General features: G+C 41.9%; 1 protein-coding gene across 12 annotated transcripts in view; it reads left to right on the top strand.

Moving 5' to 3' along the window:
• The window catches only part of LOC129828560 (mucin-4-like), a 162,846-nt gene that overhangs the window by 131,064 nt on the left and 16,615 nt on the right, over positions 1-15,167 (top strand). For all 12 annotated transcript variants that reach the window (XM_055889593.1, XM_055889588.1, XM_055889592.1 and 9 more), the window contains 3 exons: positions 4,802-4,960; positions 5,205-5,281; positions 11,337-11,380. In XM_055889593.1, the coding sequence (XP_055745568.1) occupies positions 4,802-4,960; positions 5,205-5,281; positions 11,337-11,380 (280 nt within the window). The remainder of the gene's footprint in view (positions 1-4,801; positions 4,961-5,204; positions 5,282-11,336; positions 11,381-15,167) is intronic.

Genomic DNA, 15,167 nt, shown 5'->3' with positions numbered 1-15,167 from the left:
CATGTAACCTAGGCCATAGTCCTATATGTTTTAATAAGGTTAGTATCACACCTCATGTAGTCTAGCCCATAGCCCTATATGTTTTAATAAGGTTAGTATCACACCTCATGTAACCTAGCCCATAGCCCTATATGTTTTAATAAGGTTAGTATCACACCTCATGTAACCTAGCCCATAGACCTATATGTTTTAATAAGGTTAGTATCACACCTCATGTAGCCTAGCCCATAGTCCTATATGTTTTAATAAGGTTAGTATCACACCTCATGTAACCTAGCCCATAGCCCTATTTATTTTTCGATAAGGTTTGTATCACAACTAAAGTATCGCAACTAACTTCTTAATAAAATTAACACATTAATCCGCTTTCATCCAAGGGATGTGGATACGAAGTGCGTGAGTTTCAAATTCAGCAAAGATCATTTTCAGCACAAAAAAAAATCAAATTTAGAATAAAAGCATTACATGCATAAATCGCATTTGCGGTCACTTTTAAGAATGCTGTTAACTGCTAATTGATTGCATTGTGGAACATTTGCGCTTATAGCCTACTGCCGTGTGCGCATTGCTGCGCTTATAATGTAAAGAAAATGGCCTTATTGTTTATCAATATTTTAAGCTAAACGATCTCATCTGTTGCATCAGTTTTTTTTTATTCTAGTGGTTGTATTAATTTGGAATCTATCGTATCCCACAACTGTCCCAGACTGTGTTTGGAATATTGATTTATTGCACAGAAGGACAAGTTGACCTATAGAATAGGTCGACTTTTGTACTATGGGGGATAGTAGATTGACAGACTAGTGCTTTTGCTGTTCGTTAAGCCTCATCTTGTTGACTGACTGAAAAGTAAATGTGGACAGTTCTTCCAACATTTTCAATATGCGCCTCGGACATCGATAAGGACACGCACAGTTGCGTCCCCGATGAGTCTGTCTTCACTTGTAGCCTGTGAGAAAGACCCGATTGCTTAAAACCTGTCTAGGATCAGCGTGGCGCTAGCGGCACACCCCCCCCCCCCCCACTGAAAAACCAGTGCCGCGAAATTCAAAAAAAATATTTTTTTAAAATATTTAACTTTCACACATTAAAGTCCAATACAGCTAATGAAAGACACAGATCTTATGAATCCAGTCAACATTTCCGATTTTTAAAATGTTTTACAGGGAAGACACAATATGTAAAGATGTACATCTATTACCTAAAAACACATTAGCATAATCCACCATCTTTTATTTGTCCACCAACACCAGTAGCCATCACCAATTCGGCTAAACTAAGATATTTATAGCCCCTAACCAACAAAAAAACTCATTAGATGACAGTCTGATAACATATTTATGGTATGGGATAGGTTTTGTTAGAAAAAAGTGCATATTTCAGGTATATGGCATAGTTTACAATTGCACCCACCATCACAAATGGACTAGAATAATTACAATGAGCAACGTGTTTACCTAACTACTAATCATCAAACATTTCGTAAAAATACACAGCATACACGAATCGAAAGACACAGATCCTGTGAATACAGACAATATTTCAGATTTTCTAAGTGTCTTACAGCGAAAACACAATAAATCGTTATATTAGCTTAGCACATAGCAATTAGCAGCCCAGCATTGATTCTAGCCAAAGTGAGCGATAAAAGTCAACATCGCCAAAAGATATTAATTTTTTCACTAACCTTCTCAGAATTCTTCCGATGACACTCCTGTAACATCACATTACAACATGCATATACAGTTTGATCGAAAATTTTTATATTTAGCCACCAAAATCATGGTTAGACAATGTGAAATGTAACTCGGCTGGTCAGAATTTGTCCTTGCGCCACTTAGACAGTGATCTACTCTTATACATAAATACTCATAAACGTGACTAAAAAATATAGGGTGGACAGGGATTGATAGACAATTTAATTCTTAATACAATTGCGTTATTACATTTTTTAATTTATCCTTACTTTTCAATACAGTTTGCGCCAAGCGAAGCTACGTCAAAAAACATGGCGTCCTAAGCCACTAAAATGTTTCGACAGAAACACGATTTATCATAATAAAAATGTCCTACCTTGAGCTGTTCTTCCATCAGTATCTTGGGCAAAGGATCCTTTCTTGGGAGAAATCGTCTTTTGGTGGAAAGCTGTCCTCTTGCCATGTGGAAATGTCAACTACGTTCGGGATGAACTGAAAAGCGTGCCCAACTTTTCACATCGTTGCAAAAATAAATGTCCCAAAATCGCACTAAACGGATATAAATTGCTATAAAACGCTTTAAATTAACTACTTTGTGATGTTTGTAACTCCTATAACGAGTGAAAAGATGACCGGAGAAATATAACAGGCTAAACTAACGCTTGGAACAGGAGAGGGTCGGTGTCTTCCACGCGCGTTACGCAGCAAGAAAAGACTTGCTAGCTAAAGGTTTTTTTCATTTGTAGGGCCTGTGAACGAGCAATCGAGCCCGTTGGAATCGTCATCACGTAAAGGCATCCAGGGGAAGACGTAAGAAGTGTCCGTATAGTCATAGCAACGACAGTGCCCTTTTAACTGACTTCAGAAAAGTGCCCAACATTTCTCAAATCTGACTCCATGTCAGGGAAATTGCTGTAGAATGGGCTCTGTTCCACTTAGAGACAAAATTTCAACTCCTATAGAAACTATAGACTGTTTTCTATCCAATAATAATAATAATATGCATATTGTACGATCAAGGATTTTGTGGGAAGCCGTTTAAAAAATTAGCCACATTAGCATAAATAGTCTAAACAGCGCCCCCATCCCCAACAGGTTAACGGTCATTGGCTAATAAGAATTGAGATATCTGAGAGCCATGTGAGTGAGAGGTGCTTCGGGAACATTTACATTTAAGTCATTTAGCAGACGCTCTTATCCAGAGCGACTTACAAATTGGAAAGTCTATACATATTCATCCTGGTCCCCCCGTGGGGAATGAACCCACAACCCTGGCGTTGCAAGCGCCATGCTCTACCAACTGAGCCACATGGGACCAGCCGGGTGAAGGGAATTACAATTATTATATTTAGCCCAAGGGCAGAACGGCCACTGGCCGCAAAAGGCATGGATTTTTTTTTAGGAGGCATTGCGGCCACACATTGCGGCCACACTAAGGGGTTGCTGCCGATAAATTCGAGGCATTATCAAGTGCTTGTCAGAGACTCATCAGAGACTGATGTGTGCAGTCTGTGCAAAAAAAACAATTTTTTATTTATTTTTGCAACTTTTTTCAAATCATCATTAGAGTCGCATCATGCAGCCTAACAATGTATTAAAAATCTAAACATATAGCCCGACGTTTCACAACTAAAGTTGCATAAATAACTTTTTTCTTTCTTAACTGCTCAACACAGAATAGTCGCATGTGAGCACTCTCTCAAATCCTTTGTAGAAAATATATTTTTGATTTTATTCAGTTTTGTTCAGTTATATTCTTCATACTATAAAATAATGCCACGGAATTATATACTAATCTTGTCTGCTAAATTAACTAGAGTAGCCCACAGCCATATGGCATAGCCAGATCAGGACCTAACATAAGGACAACTCAGAGTATGCTATTCTGTCCTTCTGAAATAGACTAGGTTTTCTTCATATCATGCATCTTTAGACCTGTCTAAAATAAATAATGGATTTATTGTGAAGGTGTAGACTATATTACATTGATTTACTGTGAAGGTGTCGGATATATTACATGGATTTATTGTGAAGATGTAGGCTATATTATATGGATTTATTCAACTTGTTAAAATGTAGATGTTCCAAAGGTCTGCATCAGTGGCTTGTAGGCTGTGTGGAAGCCAGGAGATGCTAAATGTGTTTATGTCAATTACCGGCTGACCACCACAACCCATAGCTGCTACCCTATTCCTATCCCTCCCCCAGCAATACCGCCTCTTTCCCCTGCCTGGACCCAATCACAGACAAGCTGTTGCAGCTTCAGCCAATCACAGGGCCACAGCTCTGGGATTGACGACTGCTTATGTTGCTACCAGCTGCCCAAATCTCCAGGAGCATCATTGCAGGGGAAAAATCTAAGAGGGATCCTTGGGACGTCTAACTCTGATGTAACCCCATTGAAGTTCACATTTCAAACAGTTAAAGTAAGGGTTAGGTAAAGGTTATGCTTAACGTTAAGTTTAGGGTAGGGGTTACGGTTAGGTTTAGGGCATGGTAGGGGTTAGGTAAAGGTTAGGGCAGGGGTTAAGGTTAGGTTTAGGGCATGGTAGGGGTTAGGTAAAGGTTAGGGCAGGGGTTAAGGTTAGGTTTAGGGCATGGTAGGGGTTAGGTAAAGGTTAGGGCAGGGCTTAAGGTTAGATTTAGAGCATGGTAGGGGTTAGGTAAAGGTTAGGGCAGGGGTTAAGGTTAGGTTTAGTCCCAAGGATCCCACTTTGTATCTACCCTCATTGCAGAGGCTGCCTCATTTTGCATATAGAGTTTGGCTGTGGTGTGTGGGGCATCTTTCTGATCCAATACGATGCTGCATAGTGGTTTGGTTTAGTTCAGGATCCTATAAAGAGTGTATTATGTTGTCTGTAGGGTTTTAAAATGCAGGTAACTTTCCCAGTTTTTTTTAAATACAGAAATCCTGGTTGAAGGATTCCAGATGTCCTGCTGATTCCGGGAATCTTCCCACTGGGATTTCAGGAAAAACCTGGGGATTTTGGGAAAGCTACCAGAACCCACCATTTAGATCAACCAGATACCTAACTAACTGTCTGTACCTGTCTCTCTCCCACCTCATCCTCCTCTTCCTCTTCCCTGACGCTTGACCTGGGCAGCAGAGAGACAGAGAAGTGATGTCATCAACAGTGGACCGGGACAGCATGGTGACTAAGAGTTCCCTTTACACCCGGACGGCGGGCTACGGAGACGGGGAGAGGGAGAGCCCCTACCAACCCAAAGACCTAGATTACTCTCTGGGCATCGCACGAGAAGAGGTGCCCCTTTACCCTCTACCCTCTAACCTCTAACCTCTACCCGCACCACTCACTACTGTCAAATTCATATCCGTTGTAGGAATGTTACTGTCGTACTGTATTGGAGGAACAGGTTGACGTTCAGTAGTAGTCATATTTCTACAAATGTTTACCTTTTTATACAGACTGATCCCTTCCTCGTGTTTCTTTTGATGTGTGTACATGAACTGTACCTAATAAACTTCTCTCTCTTCCTCCCTCTCAGATCGTGTCCAAGGAGAAGGAGGTACTGGAGTGGCAGAGGAAGTACGAGGACAGTCGACAGGAAGTGCTGGAGATGAGGTGAGATGATCGACTGTCAGTCAGTCACGATACCTTGACAACGGTCAGTTACGTTACCTTGAGAACGGTCAGTCACGTTACCTTGACAACAGTCTATCACGTTACTATGACAACAGTCGGGTTGGTGTAGAGCGGTGGTGGTGTCCATCTGGCCAGGAGAGCCTACGCTCTTAGTAAAAAGGCTTCCAAAAGGGTTCTTCAACTGTCCCCATAAGATAACCCATTTTGGTTCCAGGTAGAACCCATTTTGGTTCCAGGTAGAACCCATTTTGGTTCCAGGAAGAACCCTTTTAGGATCCATGCAGAACCCTCTGTGGAAATTGTTCTACCTGGATCCCAAAAGGGTTCTACCTGGATCCCAAAAGGGTTCTACCTGGATTCCTAAAGGGTTCTACCTGGAACCAAAAAGGGTTCTACCTGGATCCCAAAAGGGTTCTACCTGGATCCCAAAAGGGTTCTACCTGGATCCCTAAAGGGTTCTACCTGGATCCCTAAAGGGTTCTACCTGGATCCCAAAAGGGTTCTACCTGGAACCCAAAAGGGTTATACCTGGATCCCAAAAGGGTTCTACCTGGATCCCAAAAGGGTTCTACCTGATCCCAAAAGGGTTCTACCTGGAACCCAAAAGGGTTCTACCTGGATCCCAAAAGGGTTCTACCTGGATCCCTAAAGGGTTCTACCTGGATCCCAAAAGGGTTCTATCTGGATCCCTAAAGGGTTCTACCTGGATCCCTAAAGGGTTCTACCTGGAACCCAAAAGGGTTCTACCTGGATCCCAAAAGGGTTCTACCTGGATCCCAAAATGGTTCTACCTGGATCCCTAAAGGGTTCTACCTGGATCCAAAAAGGGTTCTACCTGGAACCAAAAAGGGGTTCTTCAAAGGGTTCTCCTATGGGGACATCAAAATAACCCTTTTAGGTTGTTTGATAGCACAGTTTTTTTTGTAAGAGTGTAGTTAAGATTAACTAGGGGACTTATTTCATTAGGCTGATTGGCCCCAACGATAAGGAGGGTTAAGTAGCTAAGAGGGGAGAAAAGGCTTACCTCTCTCTCCGGAAACACCAAAACAAAGCTGTCTGAAAAAGACTCTTGTAGTCCAAACGCATTGCAGTTGTGTGTGCTGATGTTCTCTAAACTATAGGCGGATCTGCTCTCTTACAGTATATGCAGTCTTTGTAAATACTATAGTTTCTGCATCATGCTACTTGTTTTCTTTCTTGACATGTAGGAGCCTCCCTTCTGCTGCCCTCATCTCACCCAAAACAAGCATTTAGGAGCCTCCCTTCTATTGCCCTCATCTCACCCAAAACAAGCATTTAGGAGCCTCCCTTCTATTGCCCTCATCTCACCCAAAACAAGCATTTAGGAGCCTCCCTTCTGCTGCCCTCATCTCACCCAAAACAAGCATTTAGGAGCCTCCCTTCTATTGCCCTCATCTCACCCAAAACAAGCATTTAGGAGCCTCCCTTCTATTGCCCTCATCTCACCCAAAACAAGCATTTAGGAGCCTCCCTTCTATTGCCCTCATCTCACCCAAAACAAGCATTTAGGAGCCTCCCTTCTGCTGCCCTCATCTCACCCAAAACAAGCATTTAGGAGTCTCCCTTCTATTGCCCTCATCTCACCCAAAACAAGCATTTAGGAGCCTCCCTTCTATTGCCCTCATCTCACCCAAAACAAGCATTTAGGAGCCTCCCTTCTATTACCCTCATCTCACCCAAAACAAGCATTTAGGAGCCTCCCTTCTATTGCCCTCATCTCACCCAAAACAAGCATTTAGGAGCCTCCCTTCTATTACCCTCATCTCACCCAAAACAAGCATTTAGGAGCCTCCCTTCTATTACCCTCATCTCACCCAAAACAAGCATTTAGGAGCCTCCCTTCTATTGCCCTCATCTCACCCAAAACAAGCATTTAGGAGTCTCCCTTCCATTGCCCTCATCTCACCCAAAACAAGCATTTAGGAGCCTCCCTTCTGCTGCCCTCATCTCACCCAAAACAAGCATTTAGGAGCCTCCCTTCTATTACCCTCATCTCACCCAAAACAAGCATTTAGGAGCCTCCCTTCCATTGCCCTCATCTCACCCAAAACAAGCATTTAAGAGCCTCCCTTCTATTGCCCTCATCTCACCCAAAACAAGCATTTAGGAGCCTCCCTTCTGCTGCCCTCATCTCACCCAAAACAAGCATTTAGGAGCCTCCCTTCTGCTGCCCTCATCTCACCCAAAACAAGCATTTAGGAGCCTCCCTTCTATTGCCCTCATCTCACCCAAAACAAGCATTTAGGAGCCTCCCTTCTATTGCCCTCATCTCACCCAAAACAAGCATTTAAGAGCCTCCCTTCTGCTGCCCTCATCTCACCCAAAACAAGCATTTAGGAGCCTCCCTTCTGCTGCCCTCATCTCACCCAAAACAAGCATTTAGGAGTCTCCCTTCCATTGCCCTCACCTCACCCAAAACAAGCATTTAGGAGCCTCCCTTCTATTGCCCTCATCTCACCCAAAACAAGCATTTAGGAGCCTCCCTTCTGCTGCCCTCATCTCACCCAAAACAAGCATTTAGGAGCCTCCCTTCCATTGCCCTCATCTCACCCAAAACAAGCATTTAGGAGTCTCCCTTCTGCTGCCCTCATCTCACCCAAAACAAGCATTTAGGAGTCTCCCTTCCATTGCCCTCATCTCACCCAAAACAAGCATTTAGGAGTCTCCCTTCTATTGCCCTCATCTCACCCAAAACAAGCATTTAGGAGCCTCCCTTCTGCTGCCCTCATCTCACCCAAAACAAGTGTTAACTAATCCAAAATGTATAATTTTAAAAGAAAAAGCAATTTCTCGCATGGAATAGCCTTCATTTCTCAGAACAAGAATAGACTGATGAGTTTCAGTAGAAAATTATTTTTCTGCCATTTTGAGCCTGTAACCGAACCCAGTATCTGGAGCTGATGCTCCAGATACTCAACTAGTCTAAAGAAGACCAGTTTTATTGCTTCTTTATTCAGAAAAACAGTTTTCAGCTGTGCTAACATAATTGCAGAAGGGATTTCTAATGATCAATTAGCCTTTTAAAATGATAAACTTGGATTAGCTAACACAACGTGCCATTGGAACACAGGAGTGATGGTTGCTGATAATGGGCCTCTGTACGCCTGTGTAGATATTCCATAAAATAAATCTGCAGTTTCCAGCTACAATAGTAATTTACAACATTAACAATGTCTACACTGTATTTCTGATCAATTTTATGTTATTTTAATGGACAAAAAACGTGCTTTTCTTTCAAAAACAAGGACATTTCTAAGTGACTCAAAACTTTTGAACGGTCGTGTATACTAGATGTGTGTGCATGTATATATATATAATTTCACATGCTGTTGTGCAAATGGAATAGACAAAAGGTGGGACCATATGCTGACACATGCACATTTGTGGCCTGCTGGAGGTCATTTAGCAGGGCTCTGGCAGTGCACCTCCTTGCACAAAGGCGGAGGTAGCGGTCCTGCTGCTGGGTTGTTGCCCTCCTACGGCCTCCTCCACGTCTCCTGATGTACTGGCCTGTCTCCTGGTAGCGCCTCCATGCTCTGGACACTACGCTGACAGACACAGCAAACCTTTTTGCCACAGCTCGCATTGATGTGCCATCCTGGATGAACTGCACTACCTGAGCCACTTGTGTGGGTTGTAGACTCCGTCTCATGCTACCACTAGAGTGAAAGCACCGCCAGCATTCAAAAGTGACCAAAACATCAGCCAGGAAGCATAGGAACTGAGAAGTGGTCTGTGGTCACCACCTGCAGAACCATTCCTTTATTGGGGGTGTCTTGCGAATTGCCTATAATTTCCACCTTTTGTCTATTCCATTTGCACAACAGCATGTGAAATTTATTGTCAATCAGTGTTGCTTCCTAAGTGGACAGTTTGATTTCACAGAAGTGTGATTGACTTGGAGTTACATTGTGTTGTTTAAGTGTTCCCTTTATTTTTTTGAGCAGTGTATATATATATATATATATATATATATATATATATATATATATGTAGGAGCCCCCCTTCTGCTGCCCCCAAGCATTTAGGAGCCTCCCCTCCCATATATATATAATATTTGTATATATACTGTATACAGTTGAAGTTGGAAGTTTACATACACCTTAGCCAAATATATTTAAACAAAGTTTTTCACAATTCCTGACATTAATCCTAGTCAAAATCCCCTTTCTAGGTCAGTTAGGATCACCACTTTATTTTAAGAATGTGAAATGTCAGAATAATAGTAGAGAATGATTTATTTCAGCTTTTATTTCTTTCATCACATTCCCAGTGGGTCAGAAGTTTACATACACCCAATTAGTATTTGGTAGCATTGCCTTTAAATTGTTTAACTTGGGTCAAACGTTTTGGGTAGCCTTCCACAAGCTTCCCACAATAAGTTGGGGGAATTTTGACCCATTCCTCCTGACAGAGCTGGTGTAAATGAGTCAGGTTTGTAGGCCTCCTTGCTCGCACACGCTTTTTCAGTTCTGCCCACAAATGTTCTATTGGATTGAAGTCAGGGCTTTGTGATGGCAACTCCAATACCTCGACTTTGTGGTCCTTAAGCCATTTTGCCACAACTTTGGAAGTATGATTGGGGTCATTGTCTTATTTGGAAAACCCATTTGCAACCAAGCTTTAACTTCCTGACTGATGTCTTGAGATGTTGCGTCAATTTATCCACATAATTTTCCTACCTCGTGATGCCATCTATTTTGTGAAGTGCACCAGTCCCTCCTGCAGCAAAGCACCCCCACAACATGATGCTGCCACCCCCGTGCTTCACGGTTGGGATGGTGTTCTTCGGCTTGCAAGCCTCCGCCTTTTTCCTCCAAACATAACGATGGTCATTATGGCCAAACAGTTCTATTTTTGTTTCGTCAGACCAGAGGACATTTCTCCAAAAAGTACGGTCTTTGTCCCCATGTGCAGTTGGGGACAAAGTAGTCTGTTTTTTTATGGAGGTTTTGGAGTAGTGGCTTCCTCCTTGCTGAGCGGCCTTTCAGGTTATGTCGATATAGGACTCGTTTTACTGTGGATATAGATACTTTTGTACCTGTTTCCTCCAGCATCTTCACAAGGTCCTTTGCTGTTGTTCTGGGATTGATTTGCACTTTTCGCTCCAAAGTACGTTCATCTCTAGGAGACAGAACGCGTCTCCTTCCTGAGCGGTATGACAGCTGTGTGGTCCCATGGTGTTTATACCTGCGTACTATTGTTTGTACAGATGAACGTGGTACCTTCAGGCGTTTGGAAATTGCTTCAGATTTGTGAAGGTCTACAATTATTTTTCTGAGGTCTTGGCTGATTTCTTTTGATTTCCCCATGATGTCAAGCAAAGAGGCACTGCGTTTGAAGGTAGGCCTTGAAATACATCCACAGGTACACCTCCAATTGACTCAATTGATGTAAATTAGCCTATCAGAAGCTTCTAAAGCCATGACATAATTTTCTGGAATTTTCCAAGCTGTTTAAAGGCACAGTCAACTTAGTGTATGTAAACTTCTGACCCACTGGAATTGTGATACAGTGAATTATAAGTGAAATCTGTCTAAACAATTGTTGGAAAAATTACTTGTCATGCACAAAGTAGATGTCCTAACCGACTTGCCAAAACTATAGATTGTTTACAAGAAATGTGTGGAGTGGTTGAAAAAACGGGTTTTAATGACTCCAACCTAAGTGTATTTAAACTTCCGACTTCCAAAGTATTCTGTTTGTATATATATATACATATTTTTACGGTTATTATATTTTCATGTCAGTCTTGATCCGTAACCGTCGGTTACACATTGATACAGTAGCTGTACCAGCCCTGCTTTTGAGTGATTACATTGTGCGTGATCGCCTGTGCAAAGAAAAACTCGACGGGTGTTTTGACAACTGCATTGCACACATGAGCCTACCAATCCAAGAACTCATATGTATCTTTCAGAAACATGCTATGTCATATGTTAATGAAACAAAGTGTTGAATATATATATAGATATATTTAAATCAATTAATCTTTGCCGTTTGTGGTTCATAGGAGAATCGTGTCAGAGTATGAGAAGACCATTGCACAGATGATTGGTGAGTGTTTCTCTGAACATACAGCTACAGTAATACTGACCCAATCCCCAGTGTTTCTCTGAACATACAGCTACAGTATACTGACCCAATCCCCAGTGTTTCTCTGAACATACAGCTACAGTAATACTGACCCAATCCCCAGTGTTTCTCTGAACACACAGCTACAGTAATACTGACCCATCCCCAGTGTTTCTCTGAACATACAGCTACAGTATACTGACCCAATCCCCAGTGTTTCTCTGAACATACAGCTACAGTAATACTGACCCAATCCCCAGTGTTTCTCTGAACACACAGCTACAGTAATACTGACCCAATCCCCAGTGTTTCTCTGAACACACAGCTACAGTAATACTGACCCAATCCCCAGTGTTTCTCTGAACACACAGCTACAGTAATACTGACCCAATCCCCAGTGTTTCTCTGAACATACAGCTACAGTAATACTGACCCAATCCCCAGTGTTTCTCTGAACACACAGCTACAGTAATACTGACCCAATCCCCAGTGTTTCTCTGAACACACAGCTACAGTAATACTGACCCAATCCCCAGTGTTTCTCTGAACACACAGCTACAGTAATACTGACCCAATCCCCAGTGTTTCTCTGAACATACAGCTACAGTAATACTGACCCAATCCCCAGTGTTTCTCTGAACACACAGCTACAGTAATACTGACCCAATCCCCAGTGTTTCTCTGAACACACAGCTACAGTAATACTGACCCAATCCCCAGTGTTTCTCTGAACACACAGCTACAGTAATACTGACCCAATCCCCAGTGTTTCTCTGAACATACAGCTACAGTATACTGACCCAATCCCCAGTGTTTCTCTGAACACACAGCTACAGTAATACTGACCCATCCCCAGTGTTTCTCTGAACACACAGCTACAGTAATACTGACCCAATCCCCAGTGTTTCTCTGAACATACAGCTACAGTAATACTGACCCAATCCCCAGTGTTTCTCTGAACACACAGCTACAGTAATACTGACCCAATCCCCAGTGTTTCTCTGAACACACAGCTACAGTAATACTGACCCAATCCCCAGTGTTTCTCTGAACATACAGCTACAGTAATACTGACCCATCCCCAGCGAAGCTCAGTGTTTCTCAGTCCACTAAATAAGGGATTTATATCAATATTTTGGTTAAATCTCCCTCACCTCACAAGCTGTTCAGTATGTTAAAAGACAAAACATCTTATGTGCACAATTCATTATTTGGTCAAAATTAAACGCTGAATCTGCTATTGACGTAAACTGTGTTTCCACCTCTGATGCAGCAAAATCTTTCACCCTTCAGATGGTTGTAGAGTATAAATACATCTGATTGTCCAGCCTCCCTGTTATCTTCCACATCAAACCCACAAAGATTCACTCTTCGTCCTGTTTATCTCACTACTCTCCTTCATTTCTCCCTTTCCGCCTCTGGACATATGGGTTTCCATTATCCATATAGCACCAGGGGAGGGGTCAACTCCATTATCCATATAGCATCAGGGGAGGGGTCAACTCCATTATCCATATATCACCAGGGGAGGGGTCAACTCCATTATCTATATATCACCAGGGGAGGGGTCAACTCCATTATCCATATAGCACCAGGGGAGGGGTCAACTCCATATCCATCCAGTCAATTCAGGAAGTAAACAGAAATTCAAATTTTCCTGAATTCTTCTCTATGAGAAAACAAATGAAATTGGAATTTCAGGTTATTCTTGAATGGACCGTATTGAAATGGAACGGACCCCAACTCTGTACAACAAGGTGAAGGAGCGATGCATTATTTTTCTTCTAACACACGGATACGGCTCTCTCACCTGTCTGGCAGGCTCTGAGTCAATTCCATTTCAATTCAGTCAATTCACAAATTAAGTTGAAAATTCCTATTCCAATGTTCCTCAATTAGAATTTAGAACTTCGGGTTGAAATGGAATTGATCCCAACTCATATGTCCTGCAGCCTCCCAGCTTGACTTATAACACAACCCCTTATTTTGTGTTTCTGCTCCCGTCTTGGCCTGTTCCTATTGTATAAACTCTCTGTAACAGGGCTGCCGGGTGAGTATCGAGGAGTCTACCTATTAGTTGTTTGTGTCTTCAGATCACATCTGTCTGTTATAAAGAGAGAGAGAGAGAAAACTCTCTTCGTCTAGTGACATTTGTCTTTACATTGTTTGTTGTCTTTCACTTTTCAACGTTTGTTTATCAGGAAACTGGTGGTACTGTACCTTTAATATACGTTTCTACAATGCACAGCACCAGCTTTTCTTACTGAGCCTTTCTGTCATAGGATATCATGTAAAGCAAGGCCCGTTAAAGGCTCCTTCACTCACAAATATATATATTTCAACACTGTGTTGTTGGAATAATACTGGGAAATTCTGAAAATGATGGTAATGTCCTTTTTGTTTAAGAGCTGTTTGAAAATACAGCCGGAAATGTCAGCCTGTTTTGATGAGATAGAGTTTTGGCCTGCCTGGTGACATCACCAGGCGGTAAATTAGTTAATTCCCCAATAAGAAAGAGAGTTCCAAACCTCTCTGCCAATAACAGCTCGTTTTCAGTTTTCCCCTCCCCATTCAGACCACTCCCACCATTAAGGCTAAGTACATAACTATGTGAGTTCAAAACACACACACACACACGCGCACACACACGCGCACACACACACACACACACACACACACACACACACAAACACACACGCACACACGCACACACGCGCACACGCACACACGCACACACGCGCACACACACACACACACAAACACAAGAAAACTATAAGAATAGAATTACATTTATAAACACTTCTACATTCATGTGGATGCTACCATGATAACGGATAATCCTGAATTAATCGTGAATAACGATGAGTGAGAAAGTTACAGACGCACATTTATCATACTCACCCAAAAATGCTAACCTTCCCTGTTATTGTAATGACGAGAGGTTAGCCTGTCTGGCTCTGGCGTTCCGCTAGCGGAACTCCTCCCACATTCCACTGAAAAGGCAGAGCGCGAAATTCAAAAAATATTTTTTTGAAATATTTAACTTTCACACATTAACAAGTCCAATACAGCAAATGAAAGATACACATCTTGTGAATCCAGTCAACATGTCCGATTTTTTAAATGTTTTACAGCGAAAACAGCACGTATATTTATGTTAGCTCACCACCAAATACAAAGAAGGACAGACATTTTTCACAGCACAGGTAGCATGCACAAAGCCAACCTAACTAACCAAGAACCAACCAAAACTAACCAAGAAACAACTTCATCAGATGACAGTCTTATAACATGTTACACAATAAATCTATGTTTTGTTCGAAAAATGTGCATATTTGAGATATAAATCAGTTTTACATTGCAGCTACCATCACAGCTACCGTCAAAAATAGCACCGAAGCAGCCAGAGTAATTATAGAGACCAACGTGGAATACCTAAATACTCATCATAAAACATTTCTGAAAAATGCATCGTGTACAGCAAATGAAAGACAAGCATCTTGTGAATCCAGCCAATATTTCAGATTTTTTAAGTGTTTTACAGCGAAAACACAATATAGCATTATATTAGCTTACTACAATAGCCTACCACACTACCGCATTCATTCATCAAGGCACGTTAGCGATAGCAATAGGCACGTTAGCGTTAGCGAATAAACCAGCAAAAGATATTCATTTTCACTAACCTTCATAAACCTTCCTCAGATGACAGTCCTATAACATCAGGTTATACATACACTTATGTTTTGTTCGAAAATGTGCATATTTA

This window comes from Salvelinus fontinalis, chromosome 30, assembly GCF_029448725.1.
Source record: "Salvelinus fontinalis isolate EN_2023a chromosome 30, ASM2944872v1, whole genome shotgun sequence".
In the NCBI taxonomy this organism is placed as follows: domain Eukaryota; kingdom Metazoa; phylum Chordata; class Actinopteri; order Salmoniformes; family Salmonidae; genus Salvelinus; species Salvelinus fontinalis.
The sequence above is the reverse complement of the archived record's forward strand: the minus strand, read 5'-3'. Positions and strand labels throughout refer to the sequence as shown.